This window comes from Ursus maritimus, assembly GCF_017311325.1.
Source record: "Ursus maritimus isolate PB19 chromosome X unlocalized genomic scaffold, ASM1731132v1 scaffold_X1, whole genome shotgun sequence".
Taxonomy (NCBI): domain Eukaryota; kingdom Metazoa; phylum Chordata; class Mammalia; order Carnivora; family Ursidae; genus Ursus; species Ursus maritimus.
The window spans coordinates 84,570,033-84,584,428 of NW_024423319.1; the positions used below are offsets into that span (position 1 = coordinate 84,570,033).

The 14,396-nt window shown below is 47.0% G+C and overlaps 1 protein-coding gene across 2 annotated transcripts in view; it reads left to right on the top strand.

Moving 5' to 3' along the window:
* Positions 1 to 14,396, top strand: part of SLC9A7 (solute carrier family 9 member A7) — a 126,995-nt gene that overhangs the window by 76,282 nt on the left and 36,317 nt on the right. For both annotated transcript variants that reach the window (XM_040632600.1, XM_040632606.1), the window contains exons 6-11: positions 5,398 to 5,503; positions 5,837 to 5,978; positions 7,616 to 7,721; positions 9,163 to 9,251; positions 9,344 to 9,457; positions 12,202 to 12,313. In XM_040632600.1, coding sequence (XP_040488534.1) covers positions 5,398 to 5,503; positions 5,837 to 5,978; positions 7,616 to 7,721; positions 9,163 to 9,251; positions 9,344 to 9,457; positions 12,202 to 12,313 — 669 coding nt within the window. The remainder of the gene's footprint in view (positions 1 to 5,397; positions 5,504 to 5,836; positions 5,979 to 7,615; positions 7,722 to 9,162; positions 9,252 to 9,343; positions 9,458 to 12,201; positions 12,314 to 14,396) is intronic.

Here is a 14,396-nt window from a genome sequence, read left to right on the forward strand (position 1 = left end):
CCCCGCTTCACTAAATCTTTGGACTTGGCCGTGTGCTAAGTTCTCATAACCCTTTGGTGGCTGTGTGGGATGGCTTCTGTTTTCCCCTCCAGATTTACTCACCACCCTTCTCCGCCCTCCTTTGGGCGCCAGGAGGCTGATTTGTATGGAAGATTTCACAGGTTCTTTTGCCTTCTGGTTTCCCATTAGATTTGTCCATAGGGGAGTACCCGTGGGAGACTGGAAGGAGGGTAGAGATGTGGGCTCCTTCGGGCTGGCTGTGTCCCTTGATCAGAGGACACAGATCCCATCAGGTGACCGTCTCTACACGGCTCCTGGTTCAGGCAGTCACACCTTCTCTGGACCCTCTGGGCCTAGGGATAGTATAGGAGAGTCCCTGTTTTCAGCAGCATATCCTGTCCTCTCTCTTGTGGTTTTCCCATACTCTTCCCACGTTTCTATAAACACTCCCTTCATTAAGTACTTCTCAAGTTGCTCAGTTTGAGGGTGTTATCTCTTTCCTGCCAGGATCCTGACTGATAAAGTCCTGGGCCCCAGGTCTCCTGGGCTGCCAGCCCTGTGCTCTGTTCATTGAGATTAGCCTCCACCAGTCGTGAGTCCCCGAGTGACTGATGTGACCAGAGGCCTCCGGTGCCAACCCCCAGGGGACATGTCATATGAGTAATGAATAAAACTTCGCTTGGGTTCAACCACTGAGATTTTAGGAGTTCTGATGCTGCAGCAGAAAGCAGCCCATCAGACAGGGCCTGTTTTTTTTTTATCTCTGAATTAGGGGAAATGATAGTACTACCCACTTAGGGATGAGGACTAAATGAGATTGTAAAATGTTTATCATAGTGCCTGCTTCATGCTTAGTCCTTATTAATCGTTGCTGTTGTTATTAGCATTGTTAGTTTTTCTTCAACATTGGGTTAAAACAAGATAATTCTTTAAGATTTTATTTATTTATTTGAGAGAGAGAGCATGCATGAGCGGGGGAGGGGCAGAGGGAGAAGGAGAGAGACAAGCAGACTCCCCACTGAGCTGGGAGCCCAACAAGGGGCTCAATCCCAGGACCCTCAAGATTATGACCTGAGCCAAAGTCAGATACCTAACCGACTAAGCCACCCAGGTGCCCCCAAACAAGATAATTCTTATGTCACATGATAATAAACTGCTAGAATAAAGGTTTTATATTAGTCCGGGTTCTTTGGAGAAACAGAATAAATAGATGTGTGTGTGTGTGTGTGTGTGTGTGTGTGTGTGTGTGTGTGGACACAGAGAAAGTAAGAAAAGAGATTGAGTGATTATAACCAATTGGGTCATGTAATTATTATGGAGGCTGAGAAGTCCCAAGATCTGCTCTTCAAAGGCCTGAAAACCAGGAAAGCCAATGGTGTAGTTCCAGTCTGGGTCAAGGACAGGAGGGGACCATTGTCCCAGCTGAAAGACGGGCAGCAAGAGCAAATCCTTCCTTACTCTGCCTTCAACTGATCAGATGAGTCCCACCAACATTGGGGACGGCGATCTGCTTTACTCAGTCGTCTGATTCGAATGTTAATCTCATCCAAAACCTCACAGACAAGCCCAGAATAATGTTTAACCAAATATCTGAGGCCCCCCCGCCTAGTCAAGTTGACAGATAAAATTCACCCCCACAGGTTTTCTGGAAGGAGCCACAGATACTGTTCATGTAACAAATAATTCACAGAATAAGAATTTTGTAGCCAAATCCCTAAGGTTTTTTCCTGTTGTGTTACTTGATAAAGTGTACTTAAGGATGGATGAAAGAGACTGACCTTGTGCCTTGTGTTAGGAAGATGACATGTCCTCCAGGAACTGTAGCTTCTGGCAACGCCCCCCCCCCCATAGTGATTTGAGCACGTGGATGTATAATTACCTGGAGCAGCCTCATGATAGAGTCGACATCTTTCCTATCCAGATTGTTCTTTGCTTACTCTCAGTAAGTAAATTAAAGTTTCTGGAAGGAAAGCATGAGGGGGACAATGTAGTTTTGGAATCTTCCTTAACCCCTGACAGAAATGGAGGAAGCAGGACAGCAAAAGAAAAAACACAGAGCTACCGCTAGCTGACTGAGTACCCATGAATCCCCAAATGTCTGCTGGGGTCCAGCCACCAGCAGCGGTGAGACTCAGGGGTGGGAACAGCAGCTGTGCAGGAGGAAATAGAAGGGGAGAAGAGGAGGCCGCTGATCCTTTTGACTGCCAGGGAACTTCCCCCAGGTATTCACCCTCAAAAGGACACGTATTGGATAACAACAGTTGAAACTGGGAGGTACTTTACAGGCTGCAATCTGTGGGTGACAGCGAGGACACTGGAGGAGGTGCAAGCCTGCCAAAGTGACCCAAGCCCTCAGGGGTCAAAAAAAAAAAAATCTCTCTGGAAGGACGGAGCCACTCCCTAAAAATGAACCGCTAAGGACCACAGACCCTGCGTGACAGGGCATTAAAGGAGAAAGCAAGCTCAGATACCAATGGAGGAAGAGACCAAAGGAGGAAGATTTCATGAGTATTGAGGGGGTGGCTACACTCTGAGACCACATTTTCGGTACTTCAGCATAAAACCAGCAGAGGGAGCCCTAGAGCCATGAAAGGAGGAAAGCTAGTCTGGGCCTTCCCCCTCCCCACCTCACTTAGAATGAGCAGCAGAAGTGATTGAGATAGGACTTCATGCAAGACTATTGCAAGAAAAAATGAAGATAGCCCCTCTGAATAATAAAGTTGCAGATAAATAATATCAGCAAAATAGGCTACCAAAGCAGAATATTACTAATATTCCAATCGAAGGTAAAGGAAATTCAGGGGGCGCCTGGGTGGCTCAGTTGGTTGAGCATCAGACTCTTGGTTTCCGCTTGGGTCGTGATCTTGGGGGTCGTGGGATCGAGCCCCGCATCAGGCTCTGCATTCAGTGCGGAGTCCGCTTGTCCCTCTCCCTCTGCTCTTCACCCCACCTCACTTGCTTGCGCACTCTCTGTCTCAAATAAAATCTTTTAAAAAAAGATTCAGAAAATGATAGAAGTTATGAAAGAACTGTATACATCGGGATTGGAAAATTCAGAACTGAGAGGAGTAAACGATAGGCATTGTGGAAAGAGTTGACAGAAAGGAACAGACAAGAAATCCAAGTAGTAAACAAGATGTAAAAAAAAAAAAACTACTTCAAAAAATAAATTTAAAAATGGACAAAACCAAGCAGTAGTGTGAGGGAGTATACATGAGGTGATCAAACTGTAGGGAAATGCAAGAAAACGATTACTGTAAAATCAGGTTGGTGTTTACATTTGGGTGAAAGAAGGGGCTTGAAATTAGCCCAGATAGGTGGGCTTCCAAGGGGGCTGGCAAAATCCCATACCCTGAACTTGGTGATGGCTACAAGAGGGGTTGGCTTGTAAGAACTCACAAAGGTAAATATTTGTTTGGTTTTGTTTTCTAGTTGTGTCCATTAGTAATGCCTTTGGTTGCAAATAGCAGAACAACACGAGCCTTAAGCAAATAGCTGTCTGTCTTAGCTAATGGCCCTCAGCTGGTACCATGGCTTCTGCTACAATCAGGTGTCCGGGCACAATGCCTTTCTAGGGCACTGCCCTCGTGTTTCAGATACACATTTGTTGCCCAGTGGAGGCGAGATGACGATGCTTCATCCAGCCTCTCCATGCTCCTCCGGGCAGGAAGAGGTGATACACACTGCAGGGGAAGTTGGGGAGGCGAGTTTTTAGTTTTTAAAGTCCTTATGGTGGAAACGAACAAAGCAGGAGGTAGTTGGGTGTGAGTGTGGAGAGGAGCCTGCCTGCCTGCATGTATCTAGGACAGTGGTTCTTTACCGGGGGGTGATTTTGCCCCCGGGAGACATTTGGCAATGTCTGGAGACATTTTTCCTTGTCCCAATTGATGGGGAGTGTGCAGTGCTACTGGTATCTAGTGGGTAGAGGCCAAGAATGCTGCAAAATGTCCTACAAGGCACAGGAAAGCCGCCCACAACAAAGGATCATCATCTGGCCCAACATGTCAGTAGTACCGAAGTTGAGAAACTCCAAAAGGCTTTCAGGGAGAACGTAAGGGCCAAACTAACTTAATCATTTAATAAAAATAGTAATACATTATTTGTCTTTTTTTAAGGATTTATTTATTTAAGAGACAGAGAGGGTAAGAGAGAACGAGTGGGGGAAGGGGCAGAGGGAAAGAATATCCAAGCAGACTCCCTGCTGAGGGCAGAGCCCAATGTGGGGCTCAATCTCACGACCCATGAGATCAGGACCTGAGCCAGAACCAAGAGTCGAATGCTCAACTGACTGAGCCACCCAGGTGCTCCCATTATTTGTCTTTTTTACTTTCATTATTTTATGAGTGTACAGTGGAGTAGAGTTTTCCAGAGGCTGTATAGCATGTGATATTGACTATCTGTTGGTCAAATGCAGAAAGAGATAAGGGAACCATCTGTCTTCCATTAATCTAGACATTAAAGAGATTTGACAAACTGTAAAACAAATGGCTCTCTTCTCAGTAATTTTTTTGTTTTGGAAAATATAATTATTTTTCATTAACAATATGTATGTTAAGGGACTCCTGGGTGGCTCAGTTGGTTAAGCATCTGCCTTCGGCTCAGGTCTTGATATCGGGGTCCTGGGATCCCGTGGGGAGTCTGCGTCTCCCTCTGCCCCTCCCCCCACTCATGCTCTCCTGTGCTCTCTCTCTCTCTCAAATAAATAAATAAATAAAATCTTTTTGAAAATAAGTACATTAACTTATGATGGGGTTTATTCCTAGTTTTAAATGCATAAATATTTAAATTTTTGTTTTATTTAATACCGTAAATATCAATAACTATTTCCCACAAAAAGTAAAGCTCTTTAGGGGCCTCAGTAGTTTTTAAGAGTATAAAGGAGTCCTGAGACCAAAAGTTTAAGAGCTGCTCATCTGGAGAATAGCTGATTTTTCAATGTCTAAGAACTGTGAAGACTATGAGAAGTGGAATTATGTCTGTTCTGTCATAAAAGAAGACTTTCATTATTTCACAGACCTTTGTTAAAGCCTTGTCTGCGCCCTGACCCTATTCTGGGTCCTGGGAACACAGTGGTCAGTGGGTAAAGGGTTTCTGCCTTCGAAGAGATTTCAGTCTACCAGCGGAGCCAAATCACATTCACTGTGATTATTTTTTAAGGTTCCGTAACAGAGGTCTTTTCAAAATGTGATGGGATTGCAGTGGAAAGCACAGGGTTGCGGTGGGATGTTCTTAGAACCGAGACTCCTATCAGACCTCATTCAAATCAGGAAGACTGTCATTTTCATTTCGTTTGTCTCCCAAACCACTCTGCCCCGCCAAAAGTAGGAATCACCTCTCTACGTTTGTCACCAGTGGCTTAAGCTGAAACTAATCGATACGCTTCTTGCCCATCTTTAGTGACTGTACTGGCAATATTTAACGAATTGCACGCAGACGTGGACCTTTACGCACTTCTGTTTGGAGAAAGTGTCCTAAATGACGCTGTTGCCATTGTCCTGTCCTCGTAAGTAACAGTATTTCTGCGCGGGGAAGGGAGCCTCTGGCTTCCGGAATGCTCTGGGCTCAATTCAGAGGCTTATCTTAAAAGTGTTGAAGATTGAGCTGGGTGTTTTTCTAAATGAGTTTAATCAGCTCTGTTGATAAAGTTATGTTGCTTTGTGCACTTGGCAGCGCTGGGAATGCTGATGCCGGCATAACACGATGGCCGCGGGTTAAAGGCATACAGCACGGGGAGTGCTGGGCTGAGTGTAGATACCTACGTTTGCTGACCCTTTTAGGTGCCATGGTGTAAAGGCAGCATGCTCTGTTTTAACTCTCTCTTCTTTTTAAACCCCAGGTCTATTGTTGCCTACCAGCCAGCGGGGCTGAACACGCATGCCTTTGATGCTGCTGCCTTTTTTAAATCAGTGGGCATTTTTCTAGGAATATTTAGTGGCTCTTTTACCATGGGAGCCGTGACGGGCGTTGTGACTGCTCTAATATCCTTTCTGTGGTTTCTCCCCCTGCCTGGGTAGGATGGTGTGCTAGGACACTTGGAAGAACAAGGTCTCGGTTCTTCCTCTCAGAAATGATTTTTTTTTTCCAGAAATGAATGTTAAATCGATGCTTCCACTGGGGCTGGGGGGGGGGGGCTCCTGAAATGTATCCCTTTGGTGAAACATGACAGTCGAGTTTGTACCTAGCTAAGAGTTTGAGAAAATGTTTGGGAGTGTGACTCTAGCCTTAGCGCTGTCCCCACCTTTGCATTCTCTCCCTCCGGCAAACCAGTTGGAGATGGGAGTTTGGTGGGGACATTGGTTTTGGAGGGAGGGAAAGAGCCAGGAGGAGGCTGGGGAGCAGGAGGCCAGAAGGGAGCAGGCTGGGAAGCACTTGAGCCTCAAGCCTGCCCTCTGCTGTTCTGGGTCACTCGGGCTACCATGGCCGTAACGACCTGGGGCCAGCAGTGGGAATTACTGCAAGGTGGCCTTCCTTAAGTGAAGGATTGTATCATATTTAGTTAAAAAGCCAACCAACCAACATAAAAGCGAAGAGTGGGATGAGCAGGGCACCCTTTGACAGGTGTGCGGAGTCCTTCATCATATGTTCTTTCAGTGGCATTCAGATCCCTGCCATCCAGTACAACGCAATAGGAGCCACAGACGGCAGCCACGTCCTCTCAGCCTGCAACCAGTATACAAATGATCACTGAGATGTTGTACATGCAATTTCTAGAATAAATCTTTGCAATGTGGCACGTATTTTGCTCTTCCAGCATCTCTCAATTCGGACTAGCCCCATTTCAAGTGTTCAGTAAACACACGTGGCTAGTAGCTACCATATTGGACAGCACGGATCTAGGTGATTTCTTCACAGAGGCCCTTGTGATGCCCTGGGGACTTGCCCTGCTTGGTGAAAGCACTCATGCGATGGTTCCATGCTGGCCCACTGTGGAAGGGCAGCGTTACAAGGGAACTCTCATGCGTTCATGAGGCACCAGCTGTGGACGCAGTTCATGGCAGCCCACAGAGGTCAGAGTCTCACCGGCCTAGTCTCCCTCCCCAGGCCTGGCTGAGGTACCCCCAGCACTGCTAGAACTAACCTGCCAGTCACCCCTCAGGCCAAGACCGTGCCCCTCAGAGCCATGGGCATTGCAAGGAGCACAGAAAACCTATTTCCGGTTGCTTTAGAAAGCTCCATTTTGAGGTAAAATTCACCCACTTGATGTGTACAAGTAAATGGGTTTGGGTATGTTACATTATTAAGTTTTTAAATTGTGATAAAATACACATAACACAATTTGCCACTTTAAGCATTTTAAGTGTACAAGTCAGTGGCACTAAGCACATCCACATTGTTTGTGTAACTGTCCCCACCATCTGTTTCCAGATCTTTCTCATCATCCCACACAGAAACAATATCCCCCTTTCTCCTCTCTCCCAGCCCTTGGGAACCTCTTTTCTACTCGAAAACTTGGTTTCTATTACTTTAAAAACCGAGCAGCAGCTTTGGGGCCCCCAAAAGCAGAGTTGAAGGAGAAGGATAGCCCTTAGAGAAGGGGGTCCTGGGCTCACCAAGTGTGGTTCTTGGGGGCGCCAATGACTTGTTCCCGGAGCCAAGTTCCTTGACAGGGGCCCACGTGACCAAGTTTACCAAGCTGCACTGCTTCCCCCTACTGGAGACGGCACTCTTCTTCCTGATGTCCTGGAGCACCTTCCTTCTGGCGGAAGCCTGTGGGTTCACAGGTGGGTTTTCCCTACCCTTGCGCTACCCTTCCTCTCCCTGTAGCGAGGGCTGTGCGAGCTGGAGGGGAGCTCGCGGAGCCGCTGCATGGGGTTGATTCACCGCTCACAGAACGTCCATACGGAGGACTGCTGAGCAAGGCTGGTGTTCTGCTTTAGGAATAATTTTGTTTCCCAGAGCCACACATTTTTAAAGGATGAAATTTACTGTTTCAAGCTCAGTTGTCTCCGAGTACTCACTCCTCCCAACTGCAAGTAGATGTTTAGCTGCAAAGGTTACTGAGTCTACCTCTTAATTGTGCCCTCCATCCCCTAGATGGCTGCTGCTTTCAAAACAGTAACAGACAGCAGATAAAATCTGTCCGCTTGTGAGGGTAACTTTGTCTCTACTCAGATGAACGTGAGCACAGTCTGTCTTTGTTTCCTCTCTGGTCTATTTAATCATTGTTTTTCAATACTGTGTTTTTATGATGTCAATTTCATGTATTATTGGTATGAGTAACCTTGTGGTTTTAGTTCTTTGCATTCTCTCATCAAAAAAAAAAAATCACTGAATTTTCCCACTAGAAGATTTAAGTACAATCGCTATACATAATCCAGGTAGTTGGGAAGCCCTTTTATCCCCTTTTCAAAATACTGCAACATATCTTTATATGCAGCATTATAAAATACCCCACTTCTTTAAAACTTGGCAATTATCTGTAAATGTTGTAGGTATGGTCTGGGTGCGTCAATTGTCTTGCACAACAAAATGGTTGCCATTAATCAGAAATCAAGGTAACCAAGGCTTGGATAAATGACACAGTACCCTGGATCCATTTTGTCTGAAGCCCTGGACCATGCAAAAATAGAAAGCATTTGCTTGCAATTAAATTCATTGCTTCTAAGAACAAAAAGGAACATGACAAAAGGGTATGATGAGCCCTCATGGCCTCTCTTTTTTTTTTTCTTAAGATTCATTTATTATTTGAGAGAGAGTAGGGGTATAGAGAGAGAGAGAGAGACTCTCAAGCAGACTCCCCGCCGAATGTGGAGCCTGACACAGGGCTCGATCCCATGACCCCAAGATCATGACCTGAGCTGAAATCAAGAGCCGGACGCTTAACTGACGGAGCCACCCAGGTGCCCCACAGCCTCTTTGAAAGAATGAATGCTAAATGCCAGATTCAGCAGGAGTTTAGAGGAGAGGAGAAAATGCCCTTAAAACTGGAGCAAGAAGGGAAGTCAGGGACCTTGGCTTTGAAGGAGGGCAGTCAGAAGAAGGAAAGGTGGGGGCGGGGGAGTTTTCAGCAATAGGAAACTTTCCAAACTATTCAGGAAGTTAGATATGTTGGGCTTGCCTACCTTTAGTTTTTGTTTCAGTGGGGGATTTTTTCCCTGCTTCTTTTTTTCCCCATTGATTTTTTTTTTCTTTCTTTCTTTTTTTTTTTTAATCTCTCACCAGGCGTTGTGGCTGTCCTTTTCTGTGGAATCACACAGGCTCATTACACCTACAACAATCTGTCGGTGGAATCAAGAAGTCGAACGAAGCAGGTGAGAGTGAGCTCTGGGTCCTCACGAGTTACCTGTGAATACAAGGGAGGAGACCCACAGGGTTTACGGCTTCCTTTTCCCGTCCCGTGCAGCTCTTTGAGGTGTTGCACTTCCTGGCAGAGAACTTCATCTTCTCCTACATGGGCCTGGCGCTGTTTACCTTCCAGAAGCACGTCTTCAGCCCCGTTTTCATCATTGGAGCTTTTGTATCCTTTTTTGGTTCTACTGTTTTCTCTGTGGACAGGTGACCACTGCTGGGGAAGCTATAATAAGAAGAATTTCTGTTTTGGGTGGGTGACTGAGCCAGTGCTAGTTGGTGGTGTTTTTGTGATGAGAAAAAGAAGGCTGCCGCGGTTCGTGAAGCTAAATGTATTTGATCTAAGGATTAGCATTGATCTAAGGTTGTCCTCTCTACATGTTCTGTGTAAGATGGTTTTTCTGTTGCACTGGTGTTTGGCAGGTGGTAGCTTGTTTTGTAAAGCACCCTGCTTTTTATTTATTTATTTATTTTTAAAGATTTTATTTCTTTATTTGTTTGAGAGAAAGAAAGAGCACGCGTGTGCATATGCCTGCAGGGGGAGGGGCAGAGGGGGAGGAAGAGGGACAAGCAGACTCTGCGCTGAGCACGGAGCCCAACATGGACCCTATCCTGGGGCCCCAAGACCATGACCTAAGCTGAAATCAAGAGTCAGATGCTCAACCGACTGAGCCACCCGGCTGCCCCGTAAAACACCCTTCTTAGCAGATCTAGAAGTTGGCAACTGTGTCAGTCCCAGAATCATTTATATTGCATTGCTGCATGAATGCCAATCCAGGAGGTTCCCGATTTGGAAGACCTGAAGGTTCTTTTACTCTTGTTCTTGACTGCACACTGGTGCAGGCAGCCCTTCTCACGCTGCCCAGGGAAGCCTGTAGGCAATGAACACACTTTCACTGGAGCGTCCCTGCTGTGATAGATCACCGTGGAAAAGACTCCTTTTTTTTTTTCCAAAAAAAGAGAGGAGGAAAAGACAAAATGGAAAAATACTTGGTTCCCTGACTTCCCTGACTTAGTTCCATTGTGAGCGCAGCTTTTGGAAGAGAGACACAGTTTTAGGGATTGGCTTCTCTCAAGAGAGGAAGGATGTGAATGCCCAGCAGTGGATCGACAGCTCAGAGTTTTGCTCGCTTGGCCTCAGATCCTGTTGTTTTCATTGACGTGAACTTCTCTGGGGCTCGGAACGGTAGCCGTCCAGCTCAGCCTGGATTTCACAATACTGAGCCGACGTCCCCTGTTGCTGGGCATTTACTCTTGCCTTTTCTGAGGCCTCATGGGTAACCTAAAAAAAAAAAGTAGTGTTTTTCTCTTCTGGGCTTTTCATTTATTGGACAGGACTAGGGGACACTCACCAAGCAGCTCCATAGTGACCTTGGCCCATTGCCATGGGGGGGACCTTCTGGTTAGAGTGTTATCTGCTTCACCTGGGGCTGTTTTTGTTAGATTTACACACTCTCCAGACTAACAGCTAAAACTCTGGGGGATCAGCATTCTCGTTCTCGATTCAGAAAGACCTTGCTTGTCCCCTGGATTTGTATCCCTAGCACAGCATCCCGGGAGAGCTAGTGAGAGCGCAGCAGCCCTTGTTTACGGAGGAGGGCCTTGCTGGGGTGGCAGGGGGACAGCGGCCAGCCGGGCCCCCTGGGAATCCCAAAGGCCGCTTACCACTTGAGGTCCTTTGCATGGCTTCTGGGATAGAATGTGCTTTCTAAGCACTACCTGTTTCCTTCTGTTCAAAACAAAACAACACAACCCAGAACCAAAGGGGGAAGAAAAAAACCCAGCTCAAAGCAGAAAAAACAGTCAGTCCTTTAGCCTGGAGAAGGCAGAAGACAGTTCCGCCCTCGCTTCTGCCCGAAACAGCTGCAGCTGAAGCGGAAGCTCCCTGTCCCCACGGCTCCCACGGCGGTTTCCTTCTGTGACCAGGGCAGCGTGCACCTCTCCGCTGGGCCCTGTTCTAAACTCAGCAAGTGACGAATGACCCGTTTCCCTGAATTCTTCGCTTTCCACAGCAGAGCTCCCCTTCCACACTCCCCTGTTTCCATGTGTCACATTTGAGCCACTTGGGTCGAAAAGTCTCCCCCTCACATTGAGTCTTGTGAGGGATAGGAATGCTTCTTCAGTGGCCCAAGTACTTGAAGTTTCCGCACCAAGTTTCTCACTCGTATCATCTTCCCGGTCCTTTTGGGCCCCTACTGTTTACTGCCTGCTGAAGCTTATGAGCTCTTACCCAGGAAACTGGCTCTTTCCTGCTTGACCTGGACATTAGGCGTTTGTTCCTCATGTGACTTTCCTTCTCATGGAGCCCAAGCTACTATTTGCTCCTCTCAGTGCACCCCCCCAACCCCTGCCGTGGTACCTGAGCTTATTTCTGGACTCATTTTTAGAGAAATGGGAGACTTGGTCCACACCAGCTTAATTAAATCAAGAAGTTATAACAGGGGCGCCTGGGTGGTTCAGTCGGTGAAACGTCTGCCTTCGGCTCAGGTCATGATCCCGGGATCCTGGGATCAAGCCCAGCATTGGCCTCCTCACTCAGTGGGGGGCCTGCTTCTCCCTCTGCCTCTGCCTCTCCCCCTGCTTGTGCTCTTGCTCTCGTGCTCTCTCTCTCAATAAATAAATAAACTTTTAAAAAAAGAAGTTACAACAGCACATTTAACAGGTTAGGAATTACCTCTGGTGGGAGCCAGGAGGTTGGGAAAGTTGTCTGGCTGAATCCCCGCTTGTTGCTGAGACTCGTTTCCAGGGAGACTGGACAGACTGGCTGCCTTGTGCAACCATCCTAATCTTCGTGCAGTTATCTCCTGCTCATGAGGTGTCACAGCATCCCTAAAATTCTCTGCTCCACCAGAGGCTGTGGGAAGGTGCCGTTCTAGAAACCTCTTGGGTCCTTAACCTCCACCCGGTGGCCAGGTCGCCATCTTCCTGGGCAGAGCCGCGCACATCTACCCACTCTCCTTCTTCCTCAACTTGGGCAGAAGGCATAAGATTGGCTGGAACTTTCAACACATGATGATGTTTTCAGGTAAAAAAACCATACATGTAAAGAGAATGAGTTTTATTCGGCAGGAATGTTGGCATGATTAAAATATAATCGATAAGTTTCATAAAGCGACAGAAGTTCAAAGTCCCGGTTCTTTTGCATCCCCTGCAGTGCTGAGTAGACTGATGTACATGTTAGAGTTAATATTGATTTTGCAAACCGTACTATCAAATGCGAACATTCTCCCCTAAAATATCCACATCTTCATTTTTATCTCTACCACCCGTGTGGACCCGGAGCTATATAAGTATTTAAAGTGCTTGATTGTTTCCTGGTAGATGTTCATAACCCTTAATCTTCCAGAAGGGCTCCAGACCTAAAATTAGAAGGAAGGTAGGTCTTTAATGAGAAAGAACACAGGCCAGGTCACTCGGTACCTCCCAGCTGCAGTATCCACTCTTGTAAAATAATGAAATTGAGCTAATTAGTTGACGTTCCTCCTAGCTCCAGCTTTCTCCGAAGCATTAAAACAAAACAAAACAAAACAAAACCCAAAAAACCACTTGCATAAACAAGATGAGCCCCAAACAGGAAGTTAACAGCAGTGATAGTTCTGCTTGATGTATACTGTCTCCCAGATGCCCCCCTCTCCTGTAAAGCTGAGAAATGTGCAGAAGCCACCGAGGGGACCAAGGCCAGTAAAATATGCGGAGGTAAAGGAAGGAGAGAGCCACTGACATGAGTTCACGGCACAGTAAAGCATCAGGCATTATAGACGAGCCCCACGTTAGAGCGTCTTTGCGGAGCAGAGGGAGGAGATGGTGGGGCAGAAGGCCACAGTGATCCTTCAAGGTACCTCTGGCCTCTGCGGGGGTGGGGAGGGGCTGTGCAAAAGGCAAAGTTAGTAGCCGCCCTTGACTGCGACATCGTAGTTCTCCGGGGCCTCAGGGCCTTCCTGAGCTCTCACCACCAGGCCCTGCGCAGCGGAAGCGCTTGCTCTGTGTAGTACTTGCTTAAGTCTGCACTGAGATAGGCAGCCCGCCACAGCAAGTGCCTTTCACTCGGACGCACGTTCATGGGGCATCCGCTTTTATAAGCCACAGTTCTGGGTTCTGGAGGAGACCAAGACGGCCTCCTTGCAAAGAGCTAGCTTCCTGTGGAGAGAGGGTGGCGCATTGCACATGAAAGGTGTGGAATCACGGTGGAGAAGAGGCGGGCCTAGGGCCATCTTTACCAAGGGGGAAGCCTTCTACCTGGGCTTGCCAGAAATGGGTCTCACGAGGCAGCAGGTTGGACAAGCAGGAAAGCATTACCAGGCGTGGCTTTTTCCAGGAAGGGCAGCAGTGTGGTTTCACTGTAAGACACGGTGGCTAGTGCAGAAGGAGGGTAAGGTGGGACGGGAAAATTGCATCTAGGCTGCTCCACTGTTGGGAGTCTGGACCACAGAGAAGCCCCAGTACTGTGCCAAAGAGTTTAGGCTTGACTCAGGAGCAGCTGGGCAGCTTTAGAAGTTTCTGAGGAGGGCATGCCGAGATCCTCCTTCCATATCAAGAAAGTGCTCCTGGAAAAGAGCAACACCAGCTGGAGACAGCTCAGTCACCTGGATGAACTTGAAGTATGTTCATTATTTCCTGCACTAAAAGACTGAGAAGTACACGGAGCTGTTTAAAGATATCTCCTGTAAAAACTATTTCCTGCCGGGGGCAATCTCACCATCGAAAGGAACTCAGTTCTTCAAAGTGATGAAAAACCCAAGGCTTCTCTTTCATATCGCTTACAGCGTTTACCTCATAAAATAAAGACGAATGTAGCGCGCATTGTCTCTCTCTGACCCCCAAGTTTTCTTCTTTGAGACAACATCCCTTTAGAGGCTGAAATATTGATTGTCGACAAAGCTGGCCGTTGAGCCATCTAGACGTGCATAAGCATCTCCGTAGCACAGATTAATAGAAAACATTAACTTTGTTTTTTCATGTCACTTTTTGGAATCATTCTGTAGTGAATTGTGAAGTTCTCAGATGAGTGAATTTGCAAAATTATCTGGAAAGGTAGGAAACCATACAGATAGAGTGGGTATAACTTTTCATTCTCTCATACGATATACACAGTTGACCCCCCCCCCCCC